The 17292-nt window shown below is 43.8% G+C and overlaps 3 protein-coding genes across 7 annotated transcripts in view; 1 reads left to right on the forward strand and 2 right to left on the reverse strand.

Annotated features, from left to right (window-relative positions):
- Positions 1–15238, forward strand: part of NAA38 (N-alpha-acetyltransferase 38, NatC auxiliary subunit) — a 36789-nt gene extending 21551 nt beyond the window's left edge. Inside the window, exons 2-5 of one of the 5 annotated variants that reach the window (XM_007483166.3) lie at positions 3131–3224; positions 13378–13545; positions 13760–13946; positions 14425–14644. In XM_007483166.3, the coding sequence (XP_007483228.1) occupies positions 13465–13545; positions 13760–13946; positions 14425–14537 (381 nt within the window). In that variant the 5' untranslated portion in view covers positions 3131–3224; positions 13378–13464 and the 3' untranslated portion in view covers positions 14538–14644. Of the gene's footprint in view, positions 1–3130; positions 3225–12876; positions 13069–13184; positions 13281–13377; positions 13546–13759 lie in introns of those variants that run through there. The other 4 variants (XM_016430825.2, XM_016430824.2, XM_056817581.1 and 1 more) reach the window with 4 other exon arrangements.
- LOC100015078 (cytochrome b5 domain-containing protein 1) lies at positions 4951–12667 on the reverse strand. Its single transcript, XM_001369220.4, has 4 exons — positions 12475–12667; positions 12292–12368; positions 11961–12179; positions 4951–11093 (listed from the first exon to the last, which is right to left on the reverse strand). Exons 1-4 carry the CDS (start codon positions 12665–12667, stop codon positions 10863–10865), a joined length of 720 nt encoding a protein of 239 aa, XP_001369257.1. The 3' UTR covers positions 4951–10862.
- Positions 15239–15730: 492 nt separating the features above from the next.
- Positions 15731–17145, reverse strand: TMEM88 (transmembrane protein 88). Its single transcript, XM_016429577.2, has 2 exons — positions 16684–17145; positions 15731–16378 (listed from the first exon to the last, which is right to left on the reverse strand). The coding sequence occupies exons 1-2, from the start codon at positions 16939–16941 to the stop codon at positions 16136–16138; spliced, it is 501 nt and encodes a 166-aa protein (XP_016285063.2). The 5' UTR covers positions 16942–17145; the 3' UTR covers positions 15731–16135.
- Positions 17146–17292: the final 147 nt, after the last annotated feature.

The raw sequence follows: 17292 nt of genomic DNA on the forward strand, positions 1-17292 counted from the left end.
TGTACATGTAGAACTCATTTCATTTTTTATTTCTTGTTTTATTTCTCCCAGGGGCTCTTGAAGTTCTTGTGGCCAAACCATTCTTTTATTGTTTGGTGTTTTCTTTATGTTTATCTTTGGCCTCAGTTTTTTTCCCCCCTAAAATTCTTACCTTCGGTATTGATTCCAAGGCAGAAGAGTGGTAAGGGCTAGGCAGTGGGGGTTAAGTGACTTGCCCAGGGTCACACAGCTGGGAAGTGTCTGAGGTCATATTTAAACCTAGGACCTCCCATCTGTAGGCCTAGCTTTCAATCCACTGAGGCACCCCGCTGCCCCTAGCCTGTTTTTGAAGACTTTTTCATCCTATACTCTTGAAATGGGGTGTAGGACCTACTTTGTCCTATCCTCTTTGTAGTCTGAATGCTACTACTTATGCTATTCTAGATAGAATGGTGTTGGCTAAGATTAAATTCCATCCTCTGTAAGAATTCCTAGCTTGTGCCTCAACTTGGGTGTTAGCTTCAGTTCCTTTTCTGTCCCTTTCCCCTTGTATACTCTTGACCTGGAAATTAGCTCCATCCTTTTCTGTGTTTCCAACAGGCCCACTCTTGGGTATTGTCAATTATTCTGGTTGTAGGTCTCCAATATCATCAGTGCAGTGGTTCTTCCATGGAATGCCTGGACTCTTTACTTCCTAGGTGCTAGTTTTACTTTATCTAATGCTATGGCTTTACTTCCTGGCACAGGCTGCCAGGGTACTATAGCTTTCACTTTTCTTGTATGTAGGTATTTTCCTTTGATTTTCTTATTCCTTGTTCCTTTTGGTATATTTGTAGAGTTTTGTTGGAGTGTTTTGGGGACATCAGGGTTTCTTTAGGTCATTATTTTAACTTGAAGTCTCAGTTGCAAACTATTAATGACCACATGAAATGTTGTAATTAAGGGTTCTTAACCTCAGGTCCATGAACTTATTTTTTTAAGAATTATTTTGATAATAATTTCAATATAATTGGCTTCCTTTATACTCCTAGTGTACTTTATAAATTAAAAACATTATGCTGAGAAGGGTCCATAGGCTTCATAAGACTGCCAAAGGGTATTCCACGACAAAAAAAAATTAGGAACCTTTGCTCTTAAATCACTAGTAATAAAAATGGCTATCAAAATAGTCTTGATGTTTCACCTCAGACTCAAGATGACAATGTTGGAGGAATTGTGTGGTAAGACAGGTACACTAATGCATGGTTGGGAGAACTGTGACTTGATCCAGCCATTCTAGAAAGCACTTTAGTCATGCAAAAAGAATGACTAAATTGTCCATGCTCTTTGCCTCAGAAACTTCCCTGCCAGCTATATATCTCTAGGAGATCAGTAAAGAAAAGAAATGACCCCATATACACCAAAATATTTATAATGTAGCAGCAAAGCATTGGAAACAAAATAGATGCCTAGACAAATTGTGGGAAATGAATGTAATTAATGGGGGCAACTAGGTGGCTCAGTGGACAGAGTGCCAGGCCTAGAGATGGGAGGTCTTGGGTTCAAATCTTCATTCAGGTACTGACTAGCCTTGTGACCATGGGCAAGTCAGTTAACCCCAACTGCCAAACCTTTATCACTCCTTGCCTTGTGTAAAAAATAGACTCGAATACAGGACTACAATCCCCACGAGCCTTTGCTCCACTTCCCCAGAATGCCTTGTAATCTCACCTGGGCGGAGATCGAGAAGGTATTTAAGCTGATTCAAAGGCTTTTGAGGGGCTCTTGCTCTTGGACTAACGTTTTGGGGCAGGCGTGGCTTTTTTTCATAATGTAGGTGAGGTTGTGTCTAGGCCTCTCTATGGCCTGGACACGTGTCTCTTATCCTGTATTTTTTTTAATCCTTAATCTTCAATAAACCTCTAAAAAAATATAATACTCCTTGCAGAGAGAAACTAATTTCTACCTGCCTCAGTCTCCCCGTCTCCCCTAAATTCTAATCTTTACACTTGGAACCAATATAGATTGTATATATATATAGATTCTATATATATGTATATATATGTATATAATATAGATTCTAAGACAAAAGGAATGGATTTAAGGGGGGGAAATGGAATTTTGTACTATAAAAAATAAATATGAGAACTATAAGGAATTATGGGTAGATTCATGTGAACTGACACTAAGCAAATTGAAGAAAACAATATAAACAATACATAATTTACAAAATGACTACAATAATGTAAATGGAAAGAAAAAAGCAAAAATTTAATGTGACAAAAGTATTATAACCAAGCTTAACACAGAGAAGAGACCTAGGGGGCAGCTAGGTAACTCAGTGGATTAAGAGCCAGGCCTAAAGATGGGAGGTCCTAGGTTCAAATTTGGCCTCAGACACTTCCCAGCTGTGTGACCCTGGGCAAGTCACTTAACCCCCATTGCCTAGCCCTTACCACTCTTCTGCTTTGGAGCCAATACAACACAGTATTGACTCCAAGATGGAAGGTGGGGGTTTAAAAAAAAACCCAAAGAGACCTTCCTTCTACTTTTTTGTAGAAGTATAAGACCATGGATGTGGAATGCTAAATATTTCAGAAATTTTAGAATGCTCATTAGTTTTGCTGAGTTCTTTTCCTTTTTCTTCTAAGAGATGGCTATCTTGAAGGAGTAAGGGAAAGGATACAATGGTAAATCTTGATGATAATAATAAGATGAAAAATAAAAAAATGTAAAGGGAAAGTTAAAAAAAAAATCCCCTCCCCCACCCCAGTCAGAACAATAGTTGTGTTACCTGGATGATAAATAGGTCAGGAGGTCATGGATCCAGAGGTTAATTGAAGATGACACCAAGCAGCCAGAAACATAAGCCTTGACTACCAAAACCAGAAGAGGGTCTCTAAGATATCAGCAAAATGATACCAGAAAATAAGAGCTTACAGCTCAGCCCAAGATAAGATTCCTTCACCTCTTTATACCCAGATTCCATGTTTTTTGGGACCTTTGTCAGTACTTCTTACAGAATGTAATCATTTCCAGGTCTTATGAAGGTCTTTCTACCTATCCTTTGATTTTTACCCATGGGTTGACAATAGTTGGGCAATATCTACCACTTTTCCAATTTCGGTACTTTTTTCTGTATTGTCAAGTTCCATTGTCTCTCCATTGCCAGGTTTTCCCATGGCTGTCAGGAGATGATCTTCTGAAACCACTAGGAAAAGGCAAATATAGGGTTATGGAAAACATTCTACCTTTTCCTCTTAAAGGTAAGATATCTACATCTAATACTTTCAGTGTTGGGTCTAAGCATCCAATGAAACCAGGCTTAGGGCAAAAACCATTTTGCTTAGATAATTTTGGGATTGCAGTGAACAATAAATCTCTCCCCTTTCTTTCCTTTCTCTTCATTGGAGAGCCATCTCCTTTAGTAACATGGCAATGATTAAGGACAGACCACCTCAGAAAGGAAGTCAATTCATTTATCAATGACAGGAAATATTTTAGAAATTAATTCAGGTATTCATTGAGGCCTGATGCTACAGTATCAGGTGCTTTCTTGCCAAAACAAGGTGAAGTAGGTCCCTTAATCTGAGGAAAGGGAGGTAGAGCACAGGAAAAAAATATATGGTTATTTGACACAAATCACGGTAGTGGAAGCTGAGGTATACCAAGCAGGCATGCCAATGCCATGCCACAAGATGGTGTTGATAACATTGAGGACAAAATGAAAACCTCGTATTTGGTAAAGGGCTAATATAATCCATTTACCACTCTTGGGCAGCACAGTTCTGCAAGGCAAGGCAAGCGTATCAGTCCATACTTCCTTATGGGATAAAATGAGATAATCCCTTACCCTTAGAAGCATTGCATTCCTGCCCCCATAGCCAAAGCAATGCTGCATCTAGCAATGGCCCTGGCAAAGCTATATTTAGAATTATTCCATTCAGCCCACTAAAATGTAAAAATGATTGGCTACATCCACAGTTACCATGAAGGTCCTGCCTACTTGAAAAGACTAATAATAGGCATTTTAGGCTTTCTTGTTGGTTAGAATGGCTAACATGGTGGGCATAGACTGGCACTGATTCCAGCATACACAAAGTTTCATTTCACTTCAGTTTTTCAGTGATAGTGACAGGGAATGAAGGGTTTGGTATTTTCCTCCTTCTGTTGAATCTAGTGAGCTACTTCGTTGTAGACTGTTGAGGCTACAGATAATCCATCTGATTTTTTCATTCCACACAACCCACAATTCCTGTGTTGTTGTGAATGATAGGGGCCAATTTTGGACCACCTTGATAATCTGAGTGGCCTCATTGTTCCATTTTTTCTGTGTCTCCATACGCTCCTCATCACCACATGTTTCTTTAAAAAAATTTTTATTTAATTAATTTAGAAATTTTCCCATGGTTACATGATTTGCATTCTTTCCCTCCCCTCTTACCTCCTCCCTCCCATCGCCATTGATGCTTGTTGATTCTAAGTGCAAGCTTTCCACATTGCCCTCCGCTTTCTTATACCAAACCCTGATTTTCATTGATACTGTAACCCACAATCCTGTAGTGCCTCAGTTCTCTCTTAGGCTGTCATCCCAACACTAGCCACACTCCTTTCCCAATATTTCTCTTGGTGAATCTGTTCAACTCCACACTGCCCTCTTGAGTCTCTTGTCCCATTATCATGTTAATCTCAACTGGGCCTTCACTGCTGCTAAACCATCCATATACATGTTTGAAATTATAATCCCACTTACCATAGTGGCTCTTCAAACACCCCTTTCTTAACACCCCCCCCCTGCTTCCCCTAACCCCACTGTCTCACCTGAGAACCTTGCTTCATATTTTACTGAAAAAATCAAGACCATTCACAAAGCGGTCCCTCTTCTATCTTCTTCATCTCATATCACTCTGATGCCTTTTGCCATTATCTCCTCTTTTACTCCTGTTTCATGTGAAGATGTATCCCTTCTTGGCAAGTCATTGTGGTAGAGACTTGAAGAGAGAGAGGTTTTTCAGACAAGCCAAGATGCAAGAAACAAGCTGGGGACCTGACCTGCCTGTCAATCAAGAAGGTTCCAAATGGAATGTTCCCAGGAGTTGGCAGTTGAGCCTGACTGAAGGGGAAGAAGCTGAGAATGGATCCCGGTTAGCTTCTGTCCATGGGTGAAGGACCCTCGTAGGGCTGGCTTGGCTTTGGGCTTTTTGATCAAGGGGAAACCTCTGCTCTCTCTGAGATTCGACTGACCAAGAGTTGGAGGAAAGCCAAGCTGAAGGAGAGACTTTTCTTGGTGGCTTTGTGAAAAAGAAAGAAGATTTTAAACAGTTGTCCTCTATCCATCTCTCTGTCTCTCTGTCACAGTTTGTGACAAGACTGATTATTTCCATAACCCTCCTAAATTCTCCTTATACTTTAGGGAAACCCTCATCCCTCTTCCCTCAGTTTCCCATCCTGTTGTTATCCCAATAAACCCCTTACCTGAGAAAGAAAACTAGAATATTTTATAGTCCACTTGGGGGGGGGGAGGGAGAGGAAGCCAAAAGGCTTCCAGAAGTGGGTGGTTAATGGAGGGAGTGAGGGAGGAAGAGGAAGGAGGTTAGGAAATAGATCGATCCATCAGCCATCAGTAGGGATCAGTAGGCAGACCCCAGAGCATTCTCCTTTAGCAGTTTCCCCTGTGGCTCCATATCTCTATCTCTGTAGTACCTCTACCTCCACTGTAACTAAGTACCATCAGGTGTGTCCCCATATCAGCAGCAGCTCTCTCTAGTCATAAGTCAGAGTACATCAGTCACTGCAGCAACAAGTAATAGTGTCACACAGATCACCCATTTCTATTTTATCATCCCATCCCATTCTTATTCCTCCAGAAATTTGCCCCTCTCTGTCATCCCTACTGCCTTGCATCTTAAATTTCTCCCTTTTACTTCTTCCATGCTGAGTATTAACATTCACACCTCTCCCATCCTCAATGAAACCCTTGCTTGATCTTTCCATCAATGCTAACTATTGTTACATATCCTTGTTTTTGTGGCTAAACTCCAGTCTACCCAAAGTGTCCTGGCTAATCAAACCACAGGTAATATCTCACATCTCTCAAGATAAAGCTTCCCAACTATATTATCTTAGATATTAAACATACAAGGGTGCAGGTAACTTCCAAGTTTTGTTTATAATTAAAGGGGTAACATGATAATATGATGGGGGCGGCAAACAACAGAAATAAGCACTACACTAGCCACTTTGCCTGCATATGGGAGATCTCTGTGTATTCCTTTCCTAAATGGACTGAAATTAGGAGAGTCTAACAGGAAGACCTATGGGGAAAAAAGAGGTTTCTCAAGTTTTAAAATAATATGTAATGAAATGGTGGGGCCTCTGAGCTCAGTTGAGAGATACACTGAAATTTCATTAATAAGAAAATATGAAAAACATAATATAAAAGAAAATATAAAAATATAACCCACCTGGATTATCCAAAAGTTTAGGATGGTTGACATATCAAACTTGTTACACATGGTGGGTATCTGCCTAACTTTTTTACATTGGAGGGGCCATCTTCATAACTTGCTACATATAAATTATGGCATATGCTTCAAGGAATTCTGATTACTACTGCCCTACAACAGTAGCTCATTAAAGTCTTAGAGCCAGGAGGGCAGGTGATCAATGGTCCAGTGATCATGTACCTTTTGATCCAGTTTATTGTACCTCAAATGCAAAGGATGAAATAGCCACTTTTCTGTCCCACTAGTCCCAGAAAGGCCAGTTCAAAAACATGTCACTAAACTGGTGAACTCTGGGAGAGTATCTTACTTATCAGTCATTTTTGGAGTCTGGCATCTCATATGGCAGTAATCTCTAAGCAACAGTCCAGGAGCCAAATACTATAGGCCTACAAGATTCTTAGATGAATGTAATCACAGAAATAATCCTTTTGATTATGGTCAAACAAGGTATAAACAAGATGTTTATCCACAAAAGTTATTCACAAATGTCATAGGCAATATCCTAAACTAGATTCAAATAGAAATTGGATTCTCTATAGATGGGGTAAAGTTATTTTTGAAGATTATTATGCTGATTGCATAAAGCATATTGCAGAACCTTATTAATGAGATCTGATTATTCAGAAAAGATTAGCCTAACAATCCATATAAGAAAAACTAAGTGGATGAAAAATGCTTATCTGAAGGCAACATGATGTAGTATTTAATTTGGAGTCAGAAAACCTAGGTTTTAAATACTAGATATGACTCTGTGACTTTGGGAAATCATGTAATTTCTCTTGGCCTCAGTTTGCCCATCTGTAAGCTTTCTCCCATAAGCTTTAGTATTCTGGACTCAGTCTTCCAATTTCTCTGATCTTATATACAAACTCCTCCTTCTCTAAATCCCCAACTCGCACACATTCCTTCTCTGAGGTTTGTTTCCCTCTCCCTTTTAAAGTATCCCACCTATAAAAGTTACACTTTTGAGTTCTTGGGAGTTATTCTATTTCTCCTTCCTCTAGTCCCAGAGTCCTCCACCTAGTGGCCACAGATAGGCAATGACATGTAAGTTTGCCCTAAAAGTTCACTGTATAGGAGATTCAACTGTGGTTTGCTTTTTTGTTGGGGGGCCGGGGGTGGGGAGGGTGGTGGTGACACTGGTAAAGAAATATAAGTAGAAGAATAGAAAGGCAAATGGAAAAGAGGATCCATGCATGTCTATTCCCCAGCCTTTCCTCCATTTCTCCAATTCCCTATTTATTAAAAGATTCATTCATTAGAAAGTATTTATTGAACACTGTGGTGGGAGCAATATTCTAAGGCCCCCACCTTCCAGGCAAATTAGGCTAGTGTTTCATTTAAAAAAGTACTATCCTTTAGATTTGGTTGGCTCAAGGTATTAAGGTTTAGGGGCAGCAAGGCAGCACTTGGGCCTGAAGTCAGGAAGATTCATCTTCCTGAATTAAATATGATCTCAGACACTGTGTAGCCCTGGGCAAGTCAATTAACCATTTGTCTATTTCCTCATCTGTAAAATGAGTTGTAGAAAGAAATGGCAAATCAGTGTCCTTGCATGGAAAACCCTGGTTATAAAGTCAGACATGACTTAAAACAAATGAACACCACCACCAAGACAAGCTTTCTAGACATTTAGGTATACAATAGCCAGGGCTCTCGAGTCTGAAGCTTCTCCTTCAGTTATCTGACCAAAGGCTAGAAGGATGAACACTGATACGGGAAAGTTTGTGTTCAACTGAATCAATGCTATATCAACATCTCTTTGCTGCTTGAAATGTCCTTTTACCCACCATGGCCAAGTAAACTTCCTTCTGTTAAGTTCTAGATGGATTTCACAAATATTTCATTTGGTTCAAATATAGGACCTAAACTAAAAGGGGACAGACTTGTCATGGCCAGCCCATAATATCCTTATTGTGTGTTCAGAATTGTTAGGTGGTATGGAGTAGGTGGGATACAATGTGGTAAACAATCCAGTTTTTATCCTGGAGGTGTCTACAGTTTAACCAAGAAGAGCAGATATACATAAAGCATGTACAGAAGAATATATAGTACAGGCATCCCTTCCACATCTCAGCTTTCTCCACTGAGGCTTTGAGATATTGCAAGTCAGCATAAGAAATTAAATAGTAATGTTGGGGGAGTTTTGCAGAAGCCATAGATGACACACAGAGGCCACAGACAATACAGGAAAATTTGAAAACTCAGAAATGCATAAAACATATATAGCATTGTATAATCTCAGCATATGTTATCTTTTAATTCCATAAATATACACAATTTGCTTTTTAAAGTTTAAGTAAAGTCCAGGGCAGTGGGATAGCTCACTGGATTCAGAGCCAGTCCTAAAGATGGGAGGTCCTGAGTTCAAATGTGCCTCAGACACTTCCTAACTGTGTGACTCTGGGCAAGTCACACCTTGATTCCCTAGCCCTTACTGCTATTCTGTCTTGGGACCAATACACAGTATTGTTTCTAAGATGGAAGGTAAAGGCTTTTAAAAAAAGAAGTAAAGGGGTCAGCTGGGTGGCTCAGGGAACTGAGAGCCAGGCCCAGAAATGGGAGGTCCTGGGTTCAAATGTGAGCTCAAGCTCTTCCTAGCTGTGTGATCCTGGGAAAGTCACTAGATCCCCATTGCCTAGCCCTTACCACTCTTCTGCCTTAGCACCAATACACAGTATTGACTGTAAGACGTAAGGTAAGGGTTTAATTAAAAAAAAAATAAGTAAAAAGTTAAGTTTGTGGGGAAAAAAAACACAAAAGTGAGCAGATGACACACAAAAGCTAGAAAGGTAACAATATCTTAAAAAAGTTTAGTAACTCATACATGTATATGTTACTGTAAAAAAAAAAAGTTCTGATAGGAAGGGCCAAAAAATTTTACTCGGATTTTTTCCAGCTTTCTGGGGTGTTAACCCATGTAAGAGATACCTATGTATGATGCGATGATGTCTAGTGCTTCTGCTGACCTGAGAATAAATTCTATAATACTGCTGAATATCAGAGATTGTGGAGGACAATAAAGACAGCTTTATTTGCTTTCTGCTCCCTTCCCCCTCAAAAAATGTTTAACAGAAAACTCCCATCCAGATCTATCTGACAGGAACTGAACTGGCTCTCTTCCTGTTTTTGTACCAACCAACTCCAGCCTGTCTCATGCAGATGGGATCTCCTATATGGAGAGAAGACACCAACCTCCCAGCCCTGACCCATTCTTAGATACATTCTCCAGTACTTCCCCCTCCCAATAGCATGTTCTCCATTCTCTTGGCCCTTCTCTCAAACTTCTCCATTAATGATGAAATCTCTGACATTCATTCAGCCCTTCTCCAAAATAAGGAAAATACTTCTCCCTATCCTTGGGAGAAAGTCTAAATGAAAAGAAAGTGGAAAGTTGCATGCAGGGGGTCTTCAGTGATTTCTGGGTGTTTCTTTTCTACATCTACTGCTTAGCTAAAATCTTCCCCTTTTTATTGGCTTCTGAATTACTTCTCTAGTTTCTTTCCTAACTGATTCTAAATAAGACAAGTGGTTAACTACAATCTACCACTTAACAGTTTCCAGTGTAAAACAGGTAAGCCCCCCAGAATGCATCCAAGACTTTCCCACAAGCCCAGTCTTAGTGTATGAGATTTAGGGAATACAATATTTGATGAAGAAGTAAAATGATTGGAATAGATAAGTGCTTCTGCATGAAACTTAGCTTACCTCAACACAAGCCCAATCTCTCTGGGTGATATCAAGACAAGTGGTTTTTCTGACACTCACTAGATAGACTATAAGCTGCTTAAAACCAAGATGTTTCATTTTTGCTCCTGTGTCCCAATACCTAGCATAGAAACTTACAAAAAGTAGGTGCTTAAGAAACGTTTGTTGAATTCCAGTTTTAAAGTGCTTCAAGAACTCTAACCCAATGGTGATTTGTTTTCCCACTACTATCCAAGAGGTTGGCCAGTTATTGGCACAGATGATTAAATTTTTATTGTATCCTAGTTCTCCCAAGGTCTTTGCTTTCTCTCTTGCCTCCATGCTTCACTTTAAGGACAAAATTCTTTGACAAGTACCTATCTTTCCATGCTTGCTGTAGTACCTCTTCACAGGTGAAAAGAAGACTCCAGAACTTCCTGTACTCTCACCTTATTAATGAAATTGCTTCAGTATAGTTAATCTTAGTTTGTGTTGTCTTGACTAAAAAAAAAACCCTAATATTCTCAGTGTGCCATATAAAATGGGAATTAAGGGTTCTTGAGTTTTTGAGGGATATGGAGCCTTGGTGGAAATCAGGGGCTGAGAGTTAAAGATGAGATAAAGACCTAGATTTCCCCTTTACTCTTGGGCACAGAAACTGAGCCATACACCCTGTTCTCTCTCTAGACTACATATTATAAGTGTATCTCCTTATAGTTCAGTGAGGTCATCATTGAAGTACAGTAACACAGCAGGTATGTACAACTCTGGGTCCATGTTAAGTCGTTCAAACTCGAAGTCCTCATCCTTAATCCCATTCTCCTCCAGGGTCTTGTCCATGTTGAGGTTGACACCATTAAATTTCCAAGTGTAGCTGGCAGCATGGACGTTGTAGGGGAGATATCGGTGTAGGATTTCCCACATGGTCTCCAGCGTCCCCACCTAGATAAGGGACCAGAGTTCTAAAAGGATCTCACGAATACAACCCTACAGCTTAAGCAAAGAGCAAAAGAGTAAGGTGGAGATTTGAACCCTAGACTTCAATCCCCAGAAGTCCTTGGTATTTCCCAGAATTCCCTATAATCTCACCTGAGTCTCCACCTGGGCGAGATCACAATTAGTATTTAAACTGGCAGTAACACCTACCTTGCCCTCTTCTATGCTCTTGAATGCTCTTCTCTTCCATTGCAAGATGTAGTAAATAAGCTAAGTGCAGGTATTCTGAATTTGGCTAATCAGCCATGGGCATGCAAGTTATTACTTTGTATCTTCTTTATTCCTTGATTTTTAATAATCCTTAATAAACCTCTCAAATATAATATTTCTATTACTAGAGACTAATTTAATTTTTACAGTTCCAAAAGACACATTCTAGAACATAGAAGCCTACAAGTCTTATCTTCACCATTACAACTTCTCTACCAAATAACTAAACTGGTAAACTATAAAACTCCGAATGCATCATTCTCTATTCCAAGAATTAGAGGGTCCTAAAAGATTATCATCTGGTAGTTCTGTAGCACAAGACTACAGCTTCTAGCATGCAAAAGTCCTCAACATTCTATTACTTGAAAATGGTCCCAAAGAGTTCAATCCCAATTACCTTATGTTGGGAGAATTTTAGGAAGATTTGGGGAAAAGGTACCCTGATCCCAAATTCCCAAACCTCAGAAGAAAAAGTGTAACCCAGAGGTCCAGGGGTAAAGCTGTCAATCTGCCAGCCCAGGGGAATCTGGTTAGAGATTTCGATTCTCATCCCTGTTTTAGGGGGAGAGGTCTCTCTCCTGTGGGGCTCCCCCTGCTTCTCACCTCCAGCGTGTGCTCCTGGGTTGTGAGTGTGTTGATAATTCGAATAAACCGGGTCTTGGGCGAGAGCAGGCCAACTTGATAATCTGTGTCCCTCCACCACGGCAAGCCAAAGTCATTGGCCCAGTCGGAGCGGGGCAGCTGCGGAGGGATGTGCACAAAGCGCCCCTTGGGAGTGTAATACTTCAAGCAGCCAGTCAGTGGGTCGATGTGCGTGCGGATCTTCAGGAAGAAAAGGCACTGATCAGTACCCCGCTAACCTCGTGTTTGGGAAGCTCTACGCCTCTATGATACACCCTCCATAGCCAGGGGGTCCCATTCCTTTGGCACTCACATCTTGGGTCGTGGGGTCAAACCAGTGGCTAATGTCCTGTCCCGCCGCCTCCAATATGGGTTTCATCAGGATGCTCCCTGCGGAGGTGGGGGATGGATAATAGCCCAATGTAGGATCCCTTCTCTACTCCTTCCCCCCACCTCCGCAATCTTCCCTCCCCACCCCAGAGGGGCGAACTTCCACCTTTGTGCTTCTGGGCCAGCGGGGTGAGGTTGTACACAGCACCCAGGTAGGTAACCCACAGGTCGTCGACGGTGTTGTGCCTGGCCACTTCAGCCTTACTGAAGTAGCGTCGCCGAAAATATCGCATATTCGGGCCTTCCACGAGCCCCCGGGTCGGCTTTTCTAAGATTTCATCTCCCTCCATCTCAAACATTGCTCCTCACTCTTGTGCCCACCCCCTTCTCAGGGTTGGAAAACTTCAGGCTCGCGGCGCTCCCACTATCCACCTCCCCGCACCTCAGCGCTCCTCTTTTTCTCCTCTCCCTCCACGGGGGAGGGGGGACGCGGTTTTCTGCTGACATGGGAACCATTGTCCTTTTCTGGCTACCGTCCACGGGAGTGGCAAGCCGGGGTAAAGAAAGACCTTTGCCTTCCCGGGAAGGGTGGGAGGAATGGGATGTAGTTCATTATGGCCGCAATCTTCATGGGAATCGTAGCCCAGCTCCCTAATCCAACAGATGGCGCTGCTGATTGATGAGGAGAGAAAGCAGGGAACACGAAGTGAGTGGGACAGACAAATGGACTCTATTCCCCACAGCACAAGCGCAGTGGATGGTAAATCTTGGAACTATGTACCAATCTCATTAAGTAGAGCAACAGGAGGTGAGAGTTCTTCAGCGTCTTAAGATGGGTTGACAGACAGTTTAAAATTAGTGTTTTTCTCGCGATAGGCTCTGACTTAACCCGGCAGCTACCACTACGGGAAGGTAGGTGGAACTCTAGAGAAAAAGGAAGTTGTCAAGGAGACGGGAGCACTGGAGCTATTGGTATGGACGATATCGCGAGAAAGAAAAGGGAGTGAAACCTGAGACTCCTTAAAGACACGCCCTTCTCCCCCCTCCTCCTTTCCTCCGTTTGCTTTAGTTCCCGCGAGATTTCAGACTGCGCCTATTAAGTGCTTCTGGAGAAGGCGAGGAGGGGACCTAGAGGAAGAGACGCTGCCAGAATCCGATGGCAGGAGCCGGGGCGACCGTACTGCTGCGGGAGGAAAACGGCTGCTGCAGCCGACGCCAGAGCAGCTCCAGCGCGGGGGTCAGCAGCGGGGCAACTGGAATCGGGAGAGGGGGCAAAGTGACGGGAGGACAGGCGTAGGGAGGAGAGGGCAAGAACTACAATCTCCCGGCAGTCCTTGGGGCAACTTTTCCTCATTCCAATGCTCTTGGGCTGAGAGGACCCCTGGGAGATGTAGTCCCGCTGGATCCTCCGGCTAGCTGAACGCCATGTCCTCCCTTCCCCTGGGCTACAGGATTCTGACGGGGAGCGCGAAGACTCGGCGGCAGCGGCTCGTGCACGCAGGCGCTTGGAGGGCCTGCTCAACAAGAACATGCGCATTCGCATGACAGACGGGCGCACCCTAGTGGGCTGCTTCCTGTGCACTGATCGCGACTGCAATGTCATCCTGGGCTCCGCGCAGGAGTTCCTCAAACCCACGGGTCAGATCGCGTGCCCGTGCCCCCGCTCCTGGGTTTCCCCCGGCAGTCCATAAATGTGTCCCTGATATATCTCGGGACTTATTCCAACCCTCTCTCCCTTCCCGTCTTCTTGCTCGAACCCCAGGCATTTCCTTTCTAGAAGAGCTGATGCAACCTGGGTGGAGGGGGCAGCGCCCTAAATTCCAAGATCTGAGTTCTATCCTTGTGTCACCCGTAGGCTGACTTAAGGAAAGAACGTCACTTTTTTAAACCTCAGTTTTCCTATCTCCAGAAACGGAGATAATTGGGGGGGGGGGGAGTGTTTGGAGAAATGTTGGCTGTGACTGTTAATATGGGGTAGGTTTTAACTATTACAAAAGAAGATAGGTGATGTGTAAGGTTATACTAAGTCTGTAGTGGTCTACTGATTACCAGCATCCCCCCTAGACCATCCTCAAATCCATGATATTCCCCTTATTCCCCCTACTTTCTCTTTCAGATTCCTTCTCAGCTGGGGAGCCCCGTGTTCTGGGCCTGGCCATGGTTCCCGGGCACCACATCGTTTCTGTTGAAGTCCAAAGGGAGAGCCTGACCTGCCCACCTTACCTGTGACTCCTAATCCTCAGCAGCAACCAGGGCAGGCAGAATGGGAAGCTGTGATTATCTGTTTTGCATTCATCTTCCCTCATTCATCTTGTGATTAAAGCCTGTGATCTGTTGACCTTGTGCTGCTTGGGTGGGGAGGGTGCCTGGGGGAGGCCAGCCACCCTCTGACCCTGATTTTGGGCCATGGAGAAGAAAAAACGTCTAGTTTTGAAGGACCCAGAGACAGATGCTAATTACAAAAAAATATACTGTCCACTGAAAACAGCAATAAGATGAGCCCTTTCCCAACTCCCTCCCCTTGTCCCCCAAGAGGAAATGTCTGGGAAGAATGGTAAAAGTACTCTTACATAGACCTGCCTTGGCCACTAATTTACTGTGGAACTATGGACAAGCTGTGACTTCTGGGCTTTAAGTTTCTTCTGCTGTAAAACGGTGGAGTTAACAACTTTGACTTTATTTTGGGTTTGAGAACCTAGGAGAACACCAAGCCTCTTGAGAAAAGAGGAATGAATGCTTTTCAGTTACAGGACCCCTAAATGAAGTTGGTCTCTTCACTCGTTGACTCCAGGTTGTCTCAGCAGGAAAAGGGTGGGGTGCTGGGGAAGGATGTAAGACAGGATTCTTCAAGGGAAATTCCAGGCAGTATGGTTGCCAAAAAACCTGATTGGTGGAAGTTAGTTTGCCTAGAATAAAGTTCAGGAACACAACCTGCCTTCTATGGTTGCTATCTGTTCCACTTTCCCATGTGTACCCATACACGTACCCCAAGACCTCAGGGGGAGGGTGTTGGGACCCTCCATCCTGTCCTGAATGTTTCATTGTTTCTAGCCCTGACCTGGCAAGACAAGTTCTTCCTGACTGGGGTCAGAGAACAGATGTGACACTCTTGGCTGGGACACCTGGATCCCAAGGGGAGCCAGGGCTGAGCACCAGAGGTGGAGTTTCCATCTACAGAGCCAGTAGTGAATGGGGAAGGTTAAGCCCCAGGGACTGACCTGGTTGATCTGGCCAAGAAAACCCTGATAAGGAGGAAGGAAAAATTTAGTGGACCTTGATTACCCCTAGCCTCAGCAAATACCAAACAGTGGTTACTTGTCCACAAAGCTTTCAGAGAACAGTTGGCTTCTGCTTGAAGCTAGCATTAACCTATTTTCTAGTCCCCCAGGAAAGAAAGTGATGACCACAAAGAAAGACCTGGGTGTGAGACGGATTCCTTAACCTTTATTCACAAATCACACAGTCCCTCATAATTTTCAGCTGGCTCTCCTGCCCCCATGAAGTAACTTACATTTAGTGTTAACATTTGGGACAGTTAGTCCAAATATTCCAAAATGGAGTAGAAGAGGAGCATCTAGCCCACCATGGGTCATGGGGTACAGTTGAACTGTACACATGGTGGGAAGGGAAGGAAGCTGTCCAGAAACGGGGATTTTTCATGTTTTGTCCAGATATTGTGGATGTTTTCCATTGAGACCAAACATTGTTTCCCTTTGAGTCTTCTTCATTTCTAGAATTAATCCCTAGTTTCCAGTCCAGAAGTTGAAGTTGGGAGTTGGGATGGGGCAGTAGAAAAACTATCTTGAGTAGGGGAAGGGAGGGGCCTTTCAGACCCAGACTTTGCCAGTGGCTGTGGGTAGAGATTGGGAGGCTTGTGGGGCATCCTGGTAGATGGCCCGACTGTAGGGTACCAGGCAGTCAGCTAGGCGGAGACGGCAGTAAAGGCGGCGGTAACCAGCTAAAGCGAGGATCAGCAGAGGTACCAGGAGCAGAAAACCTACTACCAGCAGCACTGTGAATCCTGGGTCCTGAAAGTAGGTGGTACAGGGGGGTGCCTGGGAGCGCAGGAACTAGAAAGGAGGAAAAGTGGAGTGAGGTGTGGGATCCAGATAGCAGGGCCTCAAGATGAAGAGGGATGGGGGGTGGGAGGTTGGCATTAAGAGCAGATAACTAGGTTTCAAAGGTTGGGGATAGAGTTCATCAATGGGAACCCTGCTCCACAGCCAGGCACTTGCCCTTCTGGGATGCCAAATGCTTCTTCCCCACGGGTTGGAAGCTGCCCCTGTCCCATCCCCCCACCCCCACCCCCAACAAAGAGAACAAAATCTAGAGGAAGAATGGAAAGAGGCTACCGGGACAGCCAGTTTGTAATTACCTTCGAGTGGCAGAGGAAGCCAAAAGCCAGCATGAGCACAGAAGGCAGCAGAACCGTTCCTAGCACCACACCCAGCAGCAGGAGGTTGAAGGTGGCCACGAGCAAGTTCTGGGCTGTGACCAGCACTGCACAGGCCCAGCAGTCCAGTGGGTCTCGGGGTTCAAAGCCCCCACCCCCACTATAAGGAGGTGGTCGATGAGCTCTGGGGCCTTCTGCCATTGCACCCAGACCCTTAGCTGTCTTACTCTTGCGCTCCATTATATAGCGATCATCCTCCCTTTCCTGCCCTCCCCCTGGCCCAACCCTCTCCTCTCACACACACACACCCCCCCATCCTGGAATGCAGCTCTGGGATTAGTCCCCTCCACATCCTCCCTCATCTTTAGATTGGGGTTTGGAGTCCTGGACATTCCATGAATGCTTCTGGAAGATGTATGCATCTCCCACAGGGTTCTGCAAGTGCAGGGGGTGTCTGCTCAACTCCCCCACCCCCACCCTGGGCAGATTTCCTGTCCCTCCTCCTGGGTTCCTGCAGGTCACACTGTGTCCATCCACTGCACATCTCCCACCAGACCCATCAACTTAGATTGTACACTAACAATCCCATTA

This window comes from Monodelphis domestica, chromosome 2 (genome assembly GCF_027887165.1).
Source record: "Monodelphis domestica isolate mMonDom1 chromosome 2, mMonDom1.pri, whole genome shotgun sequence".
Taxonomy (NCBI): Eukaryota; Metazoa; Chordata; class Mammalia; order Didelphimorphia; family Didelphidae; genus Monodelphis; species Monodelphis domestica.